Source organism: Taurulus bubalis (assembly GCF_910589615.1).
Source record: "Taurulus bubalis genome assembly, chromosome: 12".
Taxonomy (NCBI): Eukaryota; Metazoa; Chordata; class Actinopteri; order Perciformes; family Cottidae; genus Taurulus; species Taurulus bubalis.
In genome coordinates, this window is record NC_136600.1 from 10,407,487 (window position 1) to 10,427,234 (window position 19,748).

Below are 19,748 nucleotides of genomic sequence, written 5' to 3' on the forward strand. Positions count from 1 at the left end.
TAAAAGCACGATCAGCACAAACACCTGCACCGAACAGTGTTTGGCTGAGGGTGAACGCTATAACGCTGTGTGTCTGGATGGCGTTATCAGCTGTAACCGCTGTATTAGCGCAGTGCACACATACTGAGACATACTGAGACTCGCGTGCACATCTGTGTTTTATCCCTTGTTCCTATAATGGGATTTGAACTTTTCTGTTAACATTTGTTTCTATCCATAAAAAGGTTAGGGTTAGTTTCCAAAGATGAGGGTTTCTTTACGCTGGCTTTATCCAACAGTGTCTGACAAACATTAATGTCAAAGCCTGAAATGTCAAGTCTTTGCAATCAAGAGACGAAGGGATATTTTGGCATTTTGTTCTTTTGGGTCTTTTTTTGCAGGGCATTGGGATGACGAACTGCACAAAAGGGAAAATACGGCACACCCTTGTTGTGTATTAACGTATCGACAGTATTTCTGACCTTTTTACGATGCAGAAACAACCCGCAGACTCTGACTTCAAACGAGCGTTCCCTTTATACCTGCTCTGTCGTTTTCACAGCCATCAAGTGAAAAGTATCTGCTAACGGGACCGCTGATCAGACGTCTGTTGTTGTTTTCCAGTGTGTGCCTCCCCGCCGTGTGCTGCTGCCCGGGGAATGCTCGGCGGGCGGAGAGACCAGGTCTGAACACAATGAGCAGCCAGGACAAATGGGTCACACTGACCCCAGCTGAATTCGCCCTGCTCCAGGAGTACACTCAGTGTGAGTAGGAGAGGTACTCTCTCCATTTGCCTCCGACTGTTTCTCGAGGTGTCTCTCTGTATGTGTGCGGCCGCGTGCTCCAAGAACATGTCATCATCCAGGTGACATGACGCTTTTCTTGCAGCTGTTCAAGGTGCTCAGAGCCAAATCAACATCTGCTGCTGCCAATATTGTTTAACCTTAAATTTCATTTTGAATCCGTGCTTATCAGAAAAAAAGGTGTTTATTTTTATTTTGAGGGACTTGTTCGTCTAATAAAATGTGACAGATTTGTATTTCAGATTATGTAAGCATCTTTGCTAGCTACTAAGCTAAAGTATAATATAAAAGAGGTTCCTTGTAGTGACAAAACCTACATTATATTATCACACAGATCTGCATTTCCTCTCATCTCTATGGAAAGTTTTAGGTTATTTCAACTAAATGTTCTGGTTTTATGACCTGTTCACTGTATATTACTGTTCAACCCTGTTTCCAGCTGGTTTTAAGCTCTGGCACTTCCACTGACAAACTGGGTGTGTTGATTATGCAAATCTGACTCATGAACAGATATAATTCCTCATTTAATTGAAACATACGACAGTTAAAAGGGTTTGCTGAATATAAGTGAAAGCTCTCGACAAAGCAAACTTCCAAACAGTAAGAGGATTTGGTTCAGATTGCAAATAATTGTTGTTGACTGTATTTGCGTCGGAGAATTTTCTGTTTTCATTTGTGTGTTGGCGAAGAGAAACATTCATTGTGAAAAAAGGTGAAATTGTTATTTTCACCTGCAGAAATTTTGGGATTTAGACAAGTAGCTGCTTTTGCTGTACTCTCTGTGTGAGATTGTCCTTGAACCAATTGCAAATGTGTTTTGTTACTAGACAAGGATTTAAACTATAGTTCATCTTCCTTTTAAAAAGTACATTATTATTGTGTTTTGACATTTCACTTCATCAATTTGGCTATTTTGGAAAGTTATGGCATGAGTTTGATATCTGCTTTTCATATCTTCAGTGATCATCCTCTCACATGGGGGCACATTAACAGAACAAGTCATGAATTCTCTCTGATAGCATTAATCTACCGAGTTAACAATAACAAGAGTGTTCCTCGGCCTGCCGTATGACTGCAGCGGGACTCAATCCACTGTGGTTAATCTCAACCGTCTCGTGTTCGTCTCATGATGGAACGTTGACGTTGCACAGTAATTGCAGGCTGCATGTTCGTCTTGCTGATGTAGGAAGCTGAAGCTGCTGAAGCATTTAATCTGCGTGTTGCCGCTTTGGCTCTGAATGATTCATTCGCAAACCCCAACAAATGGCTTCCCTGCTCACCAGACTGTGTTCTGGACGCCTGGAGTTTATGTTACGCTCCAAGATGTTGACACGTTTCATCATTTGAAATGGTACCAGGGATGGAAAATATGACGATTCCTGGCAGGATTTTTTGCACCACCCACACACGTAATTTTTTTGGGGGGGCAGAAAATACAAGTATAAGTCAGGTACATCGTTTGTAGGCAGACAAACAATGGAACAAACTGTGGACCAGAAATGGAGTCGTTAGGCGTCCCAACGTTTTTAGATCCTATGTGCTTTTTCGCATCAGGGTCGAATATATTTCAGAGCTATTTTCAGAGTCAAACACGACATCTTCGAGGCATTTCACCCACTGCACAGAGTATGAATCTTAATAATGAATGCTTTTCACCCCGGATTACTTGTTTGACTTGGTAATGACATCTAACATTTAATTTGCTCTGTGCCATGGTGACAACATTGTTCCTTACTCCCCTGCTCTCTCCAACGGATGCTGCACTGAGTTTTCCATGTATTTTTGTGTTGTTGTTGCTGTTGTTTTTTTGTGGGTGGCTAAGGAGTTTGACGAATTAAACCAAATGTTTTATGGACGCGAGGCTTAACGCTGTAGCTTGAATCTGTTTGGGAATAAAAGGCAGAGTGAAATAAGAAAGCGAAGCCACGAGAGACGCCTAAAGAGTCTGCGTGCACGTCTGCGTGCACGCTAGACGGATTTGGATAATCATGTTTCAACGGGCTTGGGGGCGACTCTCTGTGCGCCGTGCAGCTACAGGTTATAAAATATCCCATTCTCCGAGCAGCAACAATGGGCATCGCATGGCCTCACCTTCCCTTCTCATCTCGGCCTTCATCTCGCCTCCTACTGTAGCTCTCCCTTCTTTCTCATTAAAGTCAGCCGCCGCACGCTTTCATAACATTTTAATAGCTGTTCGCCGAGTCTGGCACCTCAGATCTGACTCACAACAATTAGAGTTTCTATTCTTTGTTTCTTCTAGCTGATATGTTTGCTAATGGCCATATAGCAGAGTGCGGCTTCTAGATTTACTTCTAAAAGGTATAAATTATCTTCACTGAATTTGTGAACCTAAAAAAAACATGGAATGAGTCTTGTCCTCCAATTGCTGTGTGCCACACAATGCTTAAATCATTAGCCTGATTGAGAAAAACACATTGTAATTCAACGGGGCATGTTAAACATGACAGGGAATCAGTGGATTCATAATCATCCTGCCACGTAATGGCTTTGTGTAGACGGCGTGCTAATATAGGCGGTCAATAATGATGATGACACACAATGTGAAGCAATTATTTCTACTCGCAGTTGGTAAAAATGCATCCTCCAGAAAATCAAGGGTCCAGAGCTATTAGTGCAGGAGGCGACGACGCAACGTTATGACCAACAAAAAGCTGTTAAGAGGAGCTCAAATGCACCTTTTTTAAATGGCTGCAGAACATCTGCTGTTATTACCTCACCAATCAGTTGTCGCCATGCAGGCATTGAACACAGAGTGACCCGTCAGGGATCACTTGTTTTTTATATTTGCTCATTTATTGTTCATATAACTTACGTGCTGTACCTGCCCGTTTGTATATAGTATAGTTGTACGTTTTATTGTGAGTTGTGTTAAAATGTGTATTGTTGAGTGACCCGTTCTCATTCACAATGCGTCAAACCGAGTCATTATAAGACGCTCAAAGCAAACATACCCAGGAATTTTGTAAAACTAAAAGTAAATTATTTCTCCAGGAAACTAAAAGTAAAATATTAGTCAGGGTGACTCGTTTTTGTCCCTAGGTCATCACGTGAGTCGTTAGTCTGTCAAGTTCGGGTCCACCCCGACTTCTCCAAAACCTAACAAAGTGATTTTGTTGCCGAAACGGAAACTTCCTGTGAAGTTACGCAATACTCGTCGCACAGCTTATGTCTGCTAACTAATGCTGCGTTCACACCAAAAGTGTTGCGAATTTTTCGCACTAGTAGATTGCATGTAAAGTCAATGTACAGACGCAGTTCCTGGCGGAGTCGAAGCTGTGTGCGGCTAACAATAATATTGTAACGTCTGCAGTAACGACTCGCAGACGTTGGTTTTTCTTAACTTGCAGGTTTATTGCACGAGTGTTCACAGTATTGGCAACGGGGCTCTTTGCTAACAGTAGCTCACGCGGAACAGCTAACAAGGTCACTTAGCATCCCCCACACTCACATAACAACAACACACAACGTCACTTCCTCCGTAACCACCCGCCTCCCCCCCCAACTCCACCAATCACAGGCCACAACCCTACCTACAAGCACGCTGCTTCCCTGTGATTGGCCGGAGAGAGTTCTTTCTTACCTGCAAGGCTGAACCTCCCAACACACCTGCTGATTATCAATCAGTGACACACTGTGTAGTTTCATGAGCGGCAACTTTACCTCACAGCCCCTGGCTGCTTCATTTAGATAATGGACGGTTGGAGAGCTGCTGGAGAAGCAGACATCATTTTATAGGAACCCAAGATCCACATCTTTGTTTGCTAATTAAGCCGGGGAAGAGGTGAGAGGCCAGATCGCTAATATGGAGCACTAACTTAAACAAGCATCCTTGTGAGAGCAGAACCAGGCCCGCCAATTCATGTGATAAAATGGTACCTCTAATTAACTTCTGTAACATTTAGAACCTGGTATCCGTGGCGCAGCAAATTGATTTAGCAGCAGGGCTCATAAACGCTCTGCAGCATGCAGTAATTATCACAGAGACTCTCCGTCTGATCGAGTTATGTTGGTCCATAACTGAGTGCTAAAATAATTTACTATTTTCTTAAAACATGTGAAATAAATATTACATATTGCATATATATTATTAAATAAAAGCCAGATCAGCTTAATTAAAACAAGTTGATTTGGATTTTGGGGATTTTTAAAGTGTCTATTATCAAGCTTAAAAGGAGAGGGAACTTTAGACTCATATTCTTCAGGTGGCGAGAAATGCGTCTCCAAATAATCTCAGTTAATGCAGGTTTGAATGCATCTTAATAACTAAATAAAAAATAGCGTCATAGCTATAGTTAGCTAGCTATTGACCTTCCAAACTCATCAATGCCATGTTCATGATGTTGTTTTTTTTTTATGTTTACTTTTAAATTTTCTCTCAGAGGGAGAAGATTGACACCACACTCTAATGCAGCGGTCCCCAACCTTTTTTGAGCCACAGACCGGTTTCGTGTCAGACAATATTTCCATGGATCAGCCTTCACGGGGTGGGTGAAAAATATGACGTCATAAATATGACGTAAATGATACGACCGGCATAAAGACAATTATAAAGTGCATAAAGGTACAACGCACCATTACGCCGAATTAGTGGGAGCCCTGAGCTTGTTTATCTGCTACGAGCCGGTCTCATCTCGGGGTGACGGGAGAAAAAGGCCGATGTGTGTTTATGTCCAGTCTACTGACTTTACTCCGTAACTTAAACCTTTATGTGCACTCTGTAACTTCATTAAAACCCGCTTCACAAAGACAGGATGTTGAAATGGAGGCAGGGTTTCAGAGCTTTTTTGGCGAGCTCAGTATACTCTGCCTTGATTTTAATCCAGAACATCGAGTTGAAACAGACTTTTAAATTTCATTTTTGGAGAAACGTATCACGGAACCTCCTGTGTCAAGAGGTTACGTTTGAGGCTACGCACAGATCATCTTTTTTTTTTCATAAATTCTTTCTCTGCGGCCCGGTATTAAGGGACCCACGGACCGGGACCGTGGCCCGGGGGTTGGGAACCGCTGCTCTAATGCATGGAGCTGGAGTAAGGATGGAGTTAGCCTAGCTTAGCATAGCAACTGGGAGCAGAAGCAGCTGACGTTAGCCTGGTTCTGTTCAACTGAACAGAGCTCTGAAATATGCCTGTGAGATGATATTATGTGGTGTAAAGTTACTCAGTACATTTATAAAAGTACTGTTCATAGACCTACACTTTTAAGGTACTTGTGCTTTACTTGAGTATTACTTTATTACTGTACTTCACTTAATTTCTGAGCGAAATATTGTTATTTTTACTCCTACATTTATTTTAGAACTTGAGATACTTGTCACTTTGCAGATTCAGAGTAATACAAAATATTATCAATAAATACAGTCATATATAAATATACATTAAGATAAAGTAACTTGATACTGTTTTTATGAATTCACAATGGACCCAGCAGGCTAATTTAAATTTGCTCAACCTTTACCAGCTGCAACATTAAACTGATAAACACATTAATGCATTAACAAATTTGAATAAAACATTCCTCTGTATTTGGCCATTCAGCATGATGAGTACTTTTAATCTAGGTAATTTACTTTGATGGTAATACTTATGTACTTTTACCTTGCATATAATGTTTAATGCAGGGCTATTACAGCGTAGTATTTCTACACTGTGGTATTGCAATCTACTTCGGTACTGGCCAGAAGGGTTCGCTGTTTGGAGAAGTATTTAGATGTTTTACTTACAGCTGTTGCCATGATGCCAAATACAGTTGGTGGTTTTGGACTCCAGCATGTTGATGCCAAACCTGGCAATCTGTGTACCTGTTGAACAAAGTACTAGATGCAGCATAATAATGAATGAGCTTTAGAGTTGTTGGTCTGTGGTTAGCTAGGCTTAGTCTAGGCTAGAGCTATTTCTCCTTGCTTTCAGTCATGGAGCTAGGCTAACCACGTTCTGTCTCCTGTTGGTGGTGGTGGTAGTAGTTGTTGGTTATTTTGGTTAAGGACTATTTTCCAAAAAGAATGGGCGTAAAAGTAAATAACAGTAAGGCACTGAATTAAAGGGGCTGTCCCAAATGTGCATTTGAGATATTATGTTGATCTTCTCATCTTGCTCGTAGAATAAACATATTTTACCATTATTAACTAAGATATTACAGTCTTTTATTACGATTTAATTTCCTACTTATACGTTTGCCTGTTCGCTAACCTGTTGCTAACAACAGCTACTTGTTGTAGCCACACTTATTGGAATTTATCTAAGATTCATTTCCATTCCAAGCCTCCATAAGCAATTTCACAAAGAGGCTGAATGTAAGCATTAATCAAACTTGTGCTGTCAATGAATGTTTAGTATCAAATATATGCTTTATGCGAGAATAAGCCAAACTTTCCTAACATAAACCTATCACAACACTCAAATACGGTAACTTGTCCTCAATTTATTTTCCTCAGACTCAACCAAGAAGCTGAAGGATGTGCTGCAGGAGTTCCATGGAGATGGTGTGTTGGCTAAATACAATCCAGAGGAGGTATGCGCCGTTTACACTCCATTACGTAACACATGGTTTATAGTGTTTAACTCTGCTAAGAGCCTCCTCTGCTTCGTTCACACCTTTTTTTTTTACAAAGAATATTTCGACACATCTGAATTGTGAGCTGCCATTTTAGCATTACAAGTTATTGTATGGCACCATGATAAAAGTACTTAGATTTGAGTTTTTTTGCTTTATAGGTTGCATGGTAGTGTTAAATGGGTTTGCGGAATCATTATTTTCTCATTACATTTAACAGTCTGTCTTCAAATAGAAATGCATACTAAAAAAACATGTTACATATCAGTGTTTCCCCTAGGTTTACAGCTTCGGGGGGGGGCGGGGGGGGGGGGGGGACGGGACACACGGACGGACATACTACATAGTGGTACCTCACAGTACTAGTGACTCCATCTGCGCTTTTATAAACAATAGAATAAAAAGCATTGCAATCCCTTTCAAGTAAACCAGATCGCTCCATCAGACAAAAAAAAATAAAAGTGCTATCACTGTGTTAGAAAAATTTAAATAAAGTTAATCAAAAAATAACTAATATTGAGATACTAGTAAATATGTTATTGTGGAAAACAATTAGCTATTTTCTAACTTTAAGCACAAGGCGCGGAGTCGCACAGCTCATCAGTAGGCTTGTTCGAGATGATGAAATTCGTATTTTATGTGTAGTTGTAATACTTAACGCTGGATTGTTGACTATTCGTCTCATGTTTAATCTGAAAACATATCTTGTGTGGTTGTTAATACAAAATTGCATTCATATAACACACATCAAAACCACTAGTAATGTATTTCACAGGCAGACATTAAAAGAACAAAGGATGCAGCTACACACACATTTCTACATAAATATATATTTATAAACACATGAATAAATCCAAATGCGATCTGTAAACTACAAGTAAACAAAAGTTCGGAACTAACAGGAAATCATTTTTTCTTTGACTTCCTGTGTATACTTTGAAGGCAGCCTAAAACTGTCTGAGTTGACCACAGTTTATTGACAACGTCTCCTGCTGCGGCCGCTGCTCTCGTCTGGATTCCAGGCGCAGCTCTAACGAACGAGCCGTGTCACTGCGGTTGCGCACGCAGGCCCGCTGCACAGGCGCACCGGGCTGTTTTGCACCGGGCGTTTTTGCCAAGTGTTTTTGAAGCGGCTGCACTTTTAAAAGTCGCGTCTGGTGTGATCGCGCTGATGGCTTAAAATAGTGATAGCTTAAAGCAGCAAATCCCATTGTGAAAAGCACGCGACATATTTTTCGCCTCTCTGTCCACTGTGTCTCACCTGTGTACAGCGCATCGGGGCGGAACTCAGCCATGCGCGATACAGAGAGCAGAGAAGTGGACGCGACCATGTATCTACAACCTGTCGTGTAGATATGATCAATAACATACAGCAGTTTATTTTGTTTAATAACAGAACGAGGTGTAGACCTGTTCTATAGGAAAGATAACCTTAAATGACTTCTGATATCTGGCATTATAAAACAAATTAAAGGCGGGCGGCAGGTTTTTTTAGGGGCCACACCCCCCTATTATAACGATAGGGGAAACACTGCATATCTTTCATGAAAGGCAATATTTTAGTAACAGGATCTCAATTTTGCAGTGTGCAATACACTATTTTTTATTTACTATGCATGCATTAATAATTGTCCCATGGTAGTTATAATACCCTTTATTTAGTGAAGTTAATAAAGAGAGTTGGTCACGTAAACATGCATTCACACACATCATGTCTTTGTGATTATTACATGCACAGGTGTAATAAGGATATTAGCACATTTTAAAATATGACCTGCATGATGCATCCATGAACATGTTGGGTTTCTTTCTTTCTACAATGCTGCATGTTTAGAAGCGGGACGTCCTCAGCCAGGTAATCTCTCTTCTCTCCTTAATTTATTGTTGGTGTGTTTTGTTTGTTGAGTGTTCATAAAGTTTCTCGCAGGATAAATCCACTCTCAAGTAGTTTTTTAATGAGAAACAAAAGTAATTGTAATTTGCAGAGGATATGCATCTATTTACAGGGAAATATTACTCATCCTAAATGTGTTTCTTGAACTAGCGATAACTGTTCGAAAGCAAAATGCAAGACAACATTAACAACTCACAGATTTTAAACAAACAGCCAATTAAGCTAATAGTCGTACAAATGGACAAAGCTGTAAGCGGCACACACGCTGAAGAAACATTGAAAGCCCTCTGAAATAGCTCTTTGCCCGCCCACAGCCCAAACAACACTTGAGGCATCTTTCTGAGAGCAGAAATCTGATAAATGAATTCTGAAACATTTTTGCGAAGGATCACCGATTTGTTTTTCCTCCCTAAAGGTCAAACACACCAACATTAATATTAAAACTCATCTGTGTTCCCTTGAAGCCCTTTTGGCAGCGATTGCAGCTCCACATGACCAAACAACATGCTCTATTTCTGCAGTTTTTTGTTTTGTTTTTGTTCTTTAGGATATCGACTTTGAGGGCTTTAAGCTCTTCATGCAGACGTTCCTGGAGAGCGAACTCCCTGAAGAGTTCTGTCAACACCTCTTCATGACATTCAGCAACAAGGGACCCAAGCCCAGTCCCTCATCTTCTGACAAGCCCAGAGTCTCTGGTGAGTGTAGGAGGGTCACCATAACAAACCCTCAAGTTGTTAGCACAGCGTGTTGGTGTTTCGTAGTTACTGATTCCTGCTGTTGTTGCTAACGTGAAGCCAGTTTGTCACTTATTCTATGCCCTCGCAACAGTGACTCATTTGTTTATTCTAAAGACGGATACTTTTACTTTCTTTGCTGTGATAAAAGCATTTCTGTTTATTTATCTGTTTAGTTTTTTGGGCCATTAGATGATAACAGATTTCCTGCCAAGTTCAGCCCTGTGGCACACAATGTAGATTGTAGTATAGCGGCTGCCAATAGTCTTGGCCGTGGTTCTGTTTGTTTACAGCATTTATACTAATATCTCGTTCTGGTGTGGTAATGAGTCATTGGTACTAAACAGAAAATTCTGCACCTTTTTTTTAAAAAAAAAAAGCTCATTTCTTCTGCTCGGGGAGCTCTACCTGCAGAGCCTACATGTGCCAGTGTGTAACGGTCACCAAACTGCAAGACTTCCATTGACAGAGATTCATGGAAACCTATCAATATGCTGATGTCTCTTGAAAACGCAACAATTGTGTGTATTTTTTGCTCATTAGGGTTGATAGCTGCTGCAGGCTTAAAAAACTACAGCTGAGGATGTGGTGTGTAGTTAGGAATAGACGTTGACATCCCAAAAAAGCACAGATACAGTAATCGACATAGTGTGATTGCCTAAAAATCAATTTTGCCTACATTTTGCCCTGGTTAATTCTGCAGAGATGGTCGCGCACAAAAGATCAGAAGAGTGTATTGTGAAATAGAGTAACGTTCCCCGGTGACTTGCAGCGTTCAGCGGCTGGAAATTGAAGGCATATTTCCATAAAAACTAAGATACCCAAATATTCTGTACATTCATTGTAAATTCTACTGAATTTAATATCAAGCTAAAAATCTGCAGTAGATGAAAACGCAAGTAAACTAATGACATCTCCTCACATGATTCGTCCTCTTGTTTGCAGTTTCGTTCATGTAAATTCAATATTTAATGCTTATTGTTTGCCCCAATAGCCTCACAGAGCACGTGAGGGGCTGAATCAGTGTGTTGATTAGGCCTCAGTGATCCGGTTTTAACAGTGCGTCCTCCCATCACCCCCGACACAGATAGGACCGCTGTGCACGTTTAAATGGTTTATTCCCACTTTAAAAAGCTCTTTTAAGAAGCAAGCAGCATAACTACTTGTGCGAGAGGACGGTTTATCTGTATACACTGACTTTATGAACAACTCGCCATAGCTAAACTCTTTGGTGAGAGCAGGGTAGTGAAGAAGGAGCAGATTCTTATTTAGCCCTTCGGCCATTTTTCTCAAATTCCAAATGGTTTGCATACCCATACTAAATACAGAATCTCCCTCAACCACAAGGGCTATTCAAATACTTTCAAAAGGTGTACTATACAGATAACACTTATGAGACCAGTTAAGAGGTTAATATAGCAGTATATATGTTACTGGTTTATTAGTTGATGATAGAACACAGGAAAGAAAAAAACTTCTGGGGGGAAAAGAAAAACTTCCAGGATGTATTTCCTCTTTTTAATTATGCATATCGCTTTTGTACTATAAAATAGCACTATGTGTTAACAGCATCACTGCAAAGTTTGACTTTGATTAAGTGAAGTTAAATATTTATAGTAATTCCTTTTGTGCAGATTTCGTGAACCGTAGGTTTAGGTCCGCTGAAAGCAAAAATGCCCTAACTTTCTTCCTGGACCTTGAACGCCTCTGGTTCCACAACAGAGGGGTTCTGTTCAAGCAGATGCACCAATACATACCAAGCAAGTATCGTTCAATATATAAGTAAGTCATATTTCAGTTTTTGGGCTGAAAAAAAAAAAGCAATGTGTTTGATATCTTGCTGAGACTTTTTCTGGATTTGGCGCAATTGGCGGATTCCGTGGGTCGTAAGCTTTCCAGAAAGGTGTGCTAATCATGTGTGGCATCAAGCTAGGGATATAAACATTTATATTTCCATAACTTGGGGAGCTCTCTCTCGAGTCACTTTCGAGTACTTCAAGTCATATTTATGGTTTATGTAAATATTTATGGTTGAATTGTATTATAAACATGTACAATGGACTTATATGCTCTTGTAAGGCCAGGCTGTGCAGTTTTCTTTGCTATGTCACATCAGTGGCTTTGGTATCGATTCATGGGAGTACGAGGACTTGGAGAGCGAGGATGAGCTTTTGATGAAGAATTCAGCCCACAAAAGGCGCTGGGGACCTTCAGTCTGTGGTTTCCATGCTGGATTGTACCATATCATTAAATGAGAAATCAAAGGCCTAATGGCTCTGAAAGTGACAATGGACGTGGCTCTTTTGAAACACAGCATTTGATGCTCCTATGTCCAATGTTGAAACGTCAACACTTCAGGACAAGCATGAAAAGATCGGCATTTCGTAATGTGTTTTTGCAAGTAGTTAATTATTTTTTTATTTCATTTTTTTTTTTTATCTTTAGGTTTGGTGACTCTGCAATAACTTGCTGATATTCATACATTTTGTTAGGATGCAAATATATGTGCTTTTTTTTTGCACTACTTGAATCATCATCATTTAAATGAATAGATCACAAGCATATGCGACTAACATTTGATATGTTTATTCAACCAAGACCTGATGTCAGGTGGGATGGATGCTTAAACGTTCGTGTTATTGGATGATTCGAGGTGGCTGTGTAATTGCAAAGCTGTTCAAAGGAGGGAGTTCAAATGACTGCATATTGTCAATATGTACTCTCGTGCTATATGCATTAGATTTGTGTTTAATTACCTTGAATTACAGTCATTGACTGCTTCAGGGTGCCACTGAAAACTCTGTATGTAATATTGAGCTAGAAAATATATTTGATGGCTGACAACTAGCCGGTTATACCAGCTAACCGGAGTGTGGAGTCGATGTAATGATCTTTGCCGTGCTGTACCAATAGACCAGGTTGAAAAATTGTAACCATTAAAATCCTGTGTACATACTCTGAATACAAACTGGACTATATTTGTTTGCCTTTTAGGTGAACCGGGCAGCGGCCACCATTGATCAATCCGACTGTATGACTGAAGCCGGGCCAGCAGGTTATCGGGCAAACATTAGAGTCGTTTCCGGAGGATGTTTTGACCTTTCGTCTCCGTCTCCCTACAGGGCTGAAGCTGATCAAAGGCAGCTCGACCCCCGTGAGGACGGCCGCTCTGCCCCTGCCTCTGGATACTGTGCAGCTGAAGGACATCGTGTGTTACCTCTCGCTGCTGGAGGGCGGGCGTCCTGAGGACAAGCTCGAGTGTGAGTGTCATCCCAGATCATATGAGCCCTCTGGCCATACACTGTAGCATCTATCCGACCAGATATCGAAGACATGCAAGGAAACACTGGGAAACAAAATAAATAAATAGAAAAGATAAAACACACATCCAGCCAACTGAGCCATCAGGAGGCAGAATTGATGTCACTAGAGACAAACCTCAGTGGGTGGAAAGCAGTTGGTAATGTCAGACTGAAGCTCAGTGAAAAAGACAAAGGGTGAGAGAGGGCAAACCAGGAATCTTTGCTCTACTGCTTGTGGAAAAAACCTAGCCACACTAAGTGTTTTTTTCACCCTATCATCATGATTATTGGTTCTAGACGGTTGGATAAAACAAGCCACAATGGGCTCTGGGACATTTTTTAATTTTATGGACAAAACAATGAATGATTGAAGAAAATGATCGGCAGATGAATACAAAATTAAAATGTGTGTTACCTGCAGCTACGGCCCACTAATCAAAGGAAAGTTGATCTGTAGGCAGTTCAACATGGTTCGGTCGGTATGATCTGGTGATGCAGCATCCAGCAGAACTACTGTTGCCATGGTTACCTGCATTGTGATATAACATTTTAACAGTCAGTGAAAGCACCTCTTTTTGACGGATGCAACTTTTTTTCTGGAGATGCATGTTGTGTTTATATAGACGCATTAACGTGAGCACCTCACTTTGGTACATCGGAGTAGTTGCTAGACTGTAGAAATACTGCAGTATCTGTGACAAGTAAAAGTCCTGCATTCAAAGTTTTACTGGAAGGCTCTGCTTTCTAATTGCAGTGCTTTAATACCGTTAACTCTGTCAGCACTGTTGCCATTAGCGCTGTTAGCATCGTTAGCTGCAAGCCGCAACATAATATTGAGAACCGTTTGGAGGCAATTTTGCACGTTTAAGAAAAAGTAATAAAATTATTGTACATTATGTGAATGTAATCTAAATATTCGCCAGGTAGCTTCTTCTTTCTGTGTATTGTATTGTCTTTTTGTGTCTCAGTGTCTTTGTGTGTGTGTTCTTTTCTTCTCTCAGCATTGAAGTCAAGAGTTCTCTCTGGATTTATTGGTTAGCAATCGCATTCAATCAAACTGCATCTTTCTTGTCGTCTTATTATTTTCCCCAGGTGAAAATAATAACTATAAGCTCTTTCAGTCGAAGTTGGCATCTTTCTGTTCTGACTTTTTTTTTTTTATCGATCATCACTGTTTATTGTTTTACGGTCATTGCAGCTCCTCATAAAGCTTCTCCAAAGAGACGCTTGAAGCCTCGTGGTCGCATTTTATTGGAACCTCTTTCCACGTCTCTTAATTGCGTTTATCACATGATTTATTCACACGGTAACATTGCTTAATTGGACATCAGACTTGCTTGCTATAATTATTATCCATCTGCTGAATTATTGAGTGGAGTAGTCCTTAAGCACGAGGACGGCTGAATAATTCAACTATGCTGCCTGTGTGTGAACGCATCATGGATTTAACTGTGGCTGTGTCCTCGCCTCTCTCCACCTCACGCTGAGCCACGCGGTTGTCGTTTCTGAGGTGACGGCTCCCTCTGCTGGTTAGTTGAACTGCTCTGGTTTCTGAGCTGATGGTTTTTCTTTCATCAGGATCATTGAAAGCAAATTCTGACAATCCAGCACTTGAAGCAAGAAAAAAAAAAAATTTATTAATTTAAAAGGAGCAAAAAGAAGAAGGAAAAAAAACTTCAGGTGACATACTGTTGTTAATCTTGCTCCAGTGCAGTTCCCCTTGTTTCAGGTATTTCTTTGAAAGAGTTGACGGCATACACAAAACATTTTAAAAAGGCAGAATCAAGCCTTGTATTGTGTTTCAGAAAACAGATACATTTAATTAAATATACAGTTCAAGTCTTTAATGTCCCATTAAGAGTGTTTTCTTCTTTTTGCCAGATGTGCAACACAAGGTGTCACTGAAAAGAGAGATCTCACTGTAAAATTGCTTTAACACATTTAAGGTGCACGATATGTCACTGTTAAGCAGCCATAATCAGTTTCAATACATCTGTCTTGCACATAAATGTGTTTTAATCGAGTTATTTACATTTTCCAAAAAACCTCGAAAAATGTGAGGATGTCAGATTATAGGAGAACAAATGGGAATAGGATGATCACAACAAAGAAAAGGGCAAACTAAATTCCGGTCTTTCACCCAAGAGACGGTTGTTCGTGTGAAAGTTATTTTAACTCACAACACTTTTCCTAAACCTATAAGTTGTTTCTTGTGAAGACGGAAGTTTAATTTGAAAAGACTGTATGCCGTAAGGAGTGGACATTGACCATTGTTGCTGGACTCTTGTAGGAAAACGCACAAAAACAGAAGGAGTAACTTTTCCGTGAGATATCATAACTGTCATCTGACCATATGTTGAGTATTTTGAAAGTTTGATCGGCGTTTAAGCTTCAAGAGCGTGACTGACGGCTGCATGAGAGACTCCTCTGCTCTGATTGTTTGTTTTCCTCAGAATGGAATCTTCAAAAGCCATTAGGAGCACACACACAGATTATCTATACCAGGTGCAGCAGTCAGGATATATTGACAGTTTAAGCGGATATGGCCAAAAAATTAAAAAAAAGATCAGTGATGGATCCAGAGTTTTTATTTCTTTATCGTGAGAACAGTCCCAGAGGAAACTGTCCAACCCATTTTTTTTTACTGCAGGCAGAAGTTAATTCTCATAATCTTTAGCATTTTATTACTTCTTTGGGCCACCACAAGCACCACCTCATGACACCATCAGCCTCCACCCAACGCCAGACACCAGCATCACTTCCCCTCCCTTTACCCCCCCTAACAAAAAAAAGGTCACACCCCCCTCAGGAAACTGGCACTTAGCTCCTCGTTAGTGGCTTGACGAACCGCCATCTGACATGAGCGCCTGATGTCAGCAGCACCCCAACGTCTGCTGCACCCTGACTGCGCTCACATGGAACATGGAGGGTGGGGGTTGTAAGAGCGGCTCTAAGTGTAGACTATTAGCATGGAAATGGTCTGCAGCCAGGTCATGATGTTATTGTCGCGACTCTGTCGCGCTCGGACGCGTCATCGAGATGTCACACCGAGAGCCAATCGCGGCTGTGATGTGGGAGCTGTTTGTTACCATGACGACACTTTTGAGTGGTAATTGGGGTCGGGTGCAGTTTGACGTTTTGTGTTTTGTCTCCACAGTTATGTTTCGCCTCTATGACACTGATGGAAACGGGTCTTTGGACAGCTCGGTAAATATATCCTTCATTTATTTTTTGTAATGGGGCAACATTTTTAACACCCCGAAATATTATCGTTTTTTCTGTGAAAGTATTTTGTAACAAGTATAACTTCACTTCCGTTTTTAAAACATTCGTTCAAATCAGGAGCATCAGAACCAAGTAAGGCAGAGACACAAAGTATGAGAGGATAAATTACTATTTTTCTTCTTATCTGCTGATTTATTTCTTGATTAATCAATTAATAGTTTACATTTAAGGCAATGTCTTCTTTTGTTTGATCAACAGTCAAAACCCAAATAAATGAAATGTATTTATCCAAAGTGAGGAGCTCAAACTAAAAACTCCTCTTTGAAGAAGTACATTTACTTAGTTTTTTTATTCTTTTTCAAATTAGTAGCCAATAAATACAAATAATGATAACAATATTAATTGTCATAAGGATAGCAACATTACTTTAAGGAAGGGGCGAATAAGCCGGCCACCTTGATGACAAACAAACAAACGATCAACAGAAAAGCACTCGAGTGTAAAATGACCCTTATATGTAAGCAGACAAACAACAACAACAGAGGAAAAGATAAAGGAAAGAAATAAAATATTTTAAATGATGAATCCGTCTACATAATTCTTCTGTGTTTCTGTACTTTCATTATCACATTGTAGTTGTTTTATGTTGACAATATCTTACTTAATTATTACCCATTATCCTATAATATTGTTCAGTTCACTTCAACATTTACTAATTCTTTCTAAGAGCACATTGTATTGGTTAAACATCTGATCAGTTTAGAAAATATACATTCTGTAGTTATTGATTAAATTATCAGCATTTTGTGCATACACGTCAACATTAAAATGCTGCACAGTAGTGAAGTACGATAAATATAGCAGTCTTTTGCATAATGAGTACTTGTATATTAGATGCTCTGTACTTATGTACTCTATATGTTTGTATGATTTACCCCTAATGTACTTATAATCAGTTGGCTTCTATTATCTCCATGTTATGCATCAACATTGGAACAAATACATGAATGGATGGATGACGGGAAAGAGAAAAGTCTGGCGTAGTGTATATTTCATGAATGAAAGCGCCCCATTATAGAAAGTGTGTAGGAGGACAAGGGTTACGTGGGTGGAGGGATTTTGTAATGTATTGTAATGCATCCCAGTATTGGCTGGGATGGGGAGCATAATGAAAAGAGGGAGAGCATATTAAAAAGAGAGAGAGAGAGATTTATTGTGTTCAGATTTGAGAGAATATTAAAACTTTTTTCTTCTTTTTTTTCTCTAAATTTGCACTCCACATCTTAAAGAAGTGCATCATAGTGATTCAGTACCACACTAGATAATAATACCCACCCCCTCCAAAGAAAAATCAACCATTGTAATTAAACCCTCAGCCTCGGAGCTCTTCCCACGCTGCCTTTGTTTTTGTCAGTGCAACTCTTCTGTGCGGAAGAGTGACATTCCCAACCTGCTATTACGCGGCGTTCATCAGTCTATTCACGCCGAGGGCACTTAGCGGCATCCACTTGCAAGGCTGCAATACACGGAAAAGGTAAACACAGTGTTTTGGGAGTCTGTAATTGACTGTCTGTGGTCTCACCGCAGGAGCTGGAGCACATTATCTCCCAGATGATGCACGTAGCCGAGTACCTGGAATGGGACGTGACTGAGCTCAAACCAGTAAGAGAGACATTGCACCCAGTTAACAGACGTCAGTAATGATGTGCGTTTAACAAACTGTGAAGAAAGCCTCTTTGCTGGTTACCAGACACACTTCTTCAGCTTGAAGAAGAAAAAAAAGCATCTCTTTGTTTTTCGCAAACAATTTTGTGGCTGAACTTTAACACTATATAATGAGTATAAAAGAAATGAAACATGAGTCCAGTTATTATTTTTGTACCCTTATCGTAGACTTATCGTCTCTGTTCACGCTGCAGATCCTCCAGGACATGATGCAGGAGATCGACTACGATCACGATGGCACCGTGTCCCTGGAAGAGTGGATCCAGGGAGGCATGACCACCATTCCGCTGCTGGTGTTGCTGGGCCTGGAGACGGTGAGTCCACAGAGACGACGCCGGTCGCATGCTAACGCCGCACAAAGTTTGAGTTTTAGAATTAAAACTGGAGCACCTTGATTGATTTGCCTCTTTGTCTCAACCGGAGATTGATCAAAGACAAACATTTATCAACAAAGACACACAGTCAACCTGGCCTCTGTCCTGTGTTTGTCTTTTTTTCAACAAAGGCTGATGGCGAAATGTCATTATTATTATTATTATTATTATTATTATTATTGCTGGTATTTAATCAAAGTAGAAACAAATAATAACATTCAATAGTTGACTTATTTGTCGCGTAACCTCTGTCCATAAGAAACACTACTTCCCTAGTAAGTGTTACCCGACACACTTTTCCTTAACCTAACTGAGTAGTTTCATGTGAAGACAGAAGTTTATATTGAAAAGACTGCATGTGAGCAATGACATGTGTCGCTGGACATCTGTGTTAGAATGCACACACAAAAAGATATGAGAAGAAACCTGCAAACATTAGCCTGAGATAAAACTAATCACAAAGCCATTTACTCCATAAATGTAATAGTCTACACAGCTTTTAGTTCATCAGCCTTCCAAAGAAATAGAAAAAATCTTCTCGCATCATGCAAGTGTAAATTGACTTTATCTTTCAGCTCTTTTTTTTAAATTTGTACTATACTTATTTCTGCAAAGATGATTATGCTAATCACTTTAAAGTCACGCTTGTAGTTATAACGTTCAACCTCTCACGGATTCGCTGTAAATTTCTGCAGTTCATAGTGTCAGCTAAACTCTGAGAATTTCAAATCTGAAATGTGTTTTGTATCTTTTCCTTCTTCTTCTAGGCCTTGCTACTGTTGTTGATGATCTGAGGGGGGGGAAAGGACTATAAGCAGAGGATATATTCCTCATTACTAATCCATTCACTGCAATTCATAATTTATCTAGTACGGCTCACACTCTCTCCTGCGGCTTCCTGACAACATCTCTACACATGTGTATCCCCGCTGATGCTGTTTGCCGTGGTCTTCCACTAGATGGAACCATTTGACCAGCTTAAGCAGAAATCTTGACCTTAGTGTCATTTTTTATTTTTTATGAATGAATAGTATTACCACGGGAAGGCAGAACTGGAGAAATACAACTTAGTGAAATGATCAGCTGACGATTTTCCGATCAGAATACAAAACGATTTCATGAAGCAGTTATTAATTGTC

General features: G+C 40.1%; 1 protein-coding gene across 2 annotated transcripts in view; it reads left to right on the forward strand.

The window, feature by feature from the left end:
* Window positions 1-673: 673 nt before the first annotated feature.
* dgkb (diacylglycerol kinase, beta) overlaps window positions 674-19,748 on the forward strand; it is a gene marked incomplete at both ends in the record, with an annotated part of 74,221 nt that continues 55,146 nt past the window's right edge. Inside the window, 8 exons of one of the 2 annotated variants that reach the window (XM_079227697.1) lie at window positions 674-743; window positions 7,237-7,313; window positions 9,190-9,210; window positions 9,797-9,944; window positions 13,106-13,243; window positions 16,443-16,492; window positions 18,098-18,172; window positions 18,430-18,549. In XM_079227697.1, the coding sequence (XP_079083823.1) occupies window positions 674-743; window positions 7,237-7,313; window positions 9,190-9,210; window positions 9,797-9,944; window positions 13,106-13,243; window positions 16,443-16,492; window positions 18,098-18,172; window positions 18,430-18,549 (699 nt within the window). The remainder of the gene's footprint in view (window positions 744-7,236; window positions 7,314-9,189; window positions 9,211-9,796; window positions 9,945-13,105; window positions 13,244-16,442; window positions 16,493-18,097; window positions 18,173-18,429; window positions 18,550-19,748) is intronic. The other variant, XM_079227698.1, reaches the window with a different exon arrangement.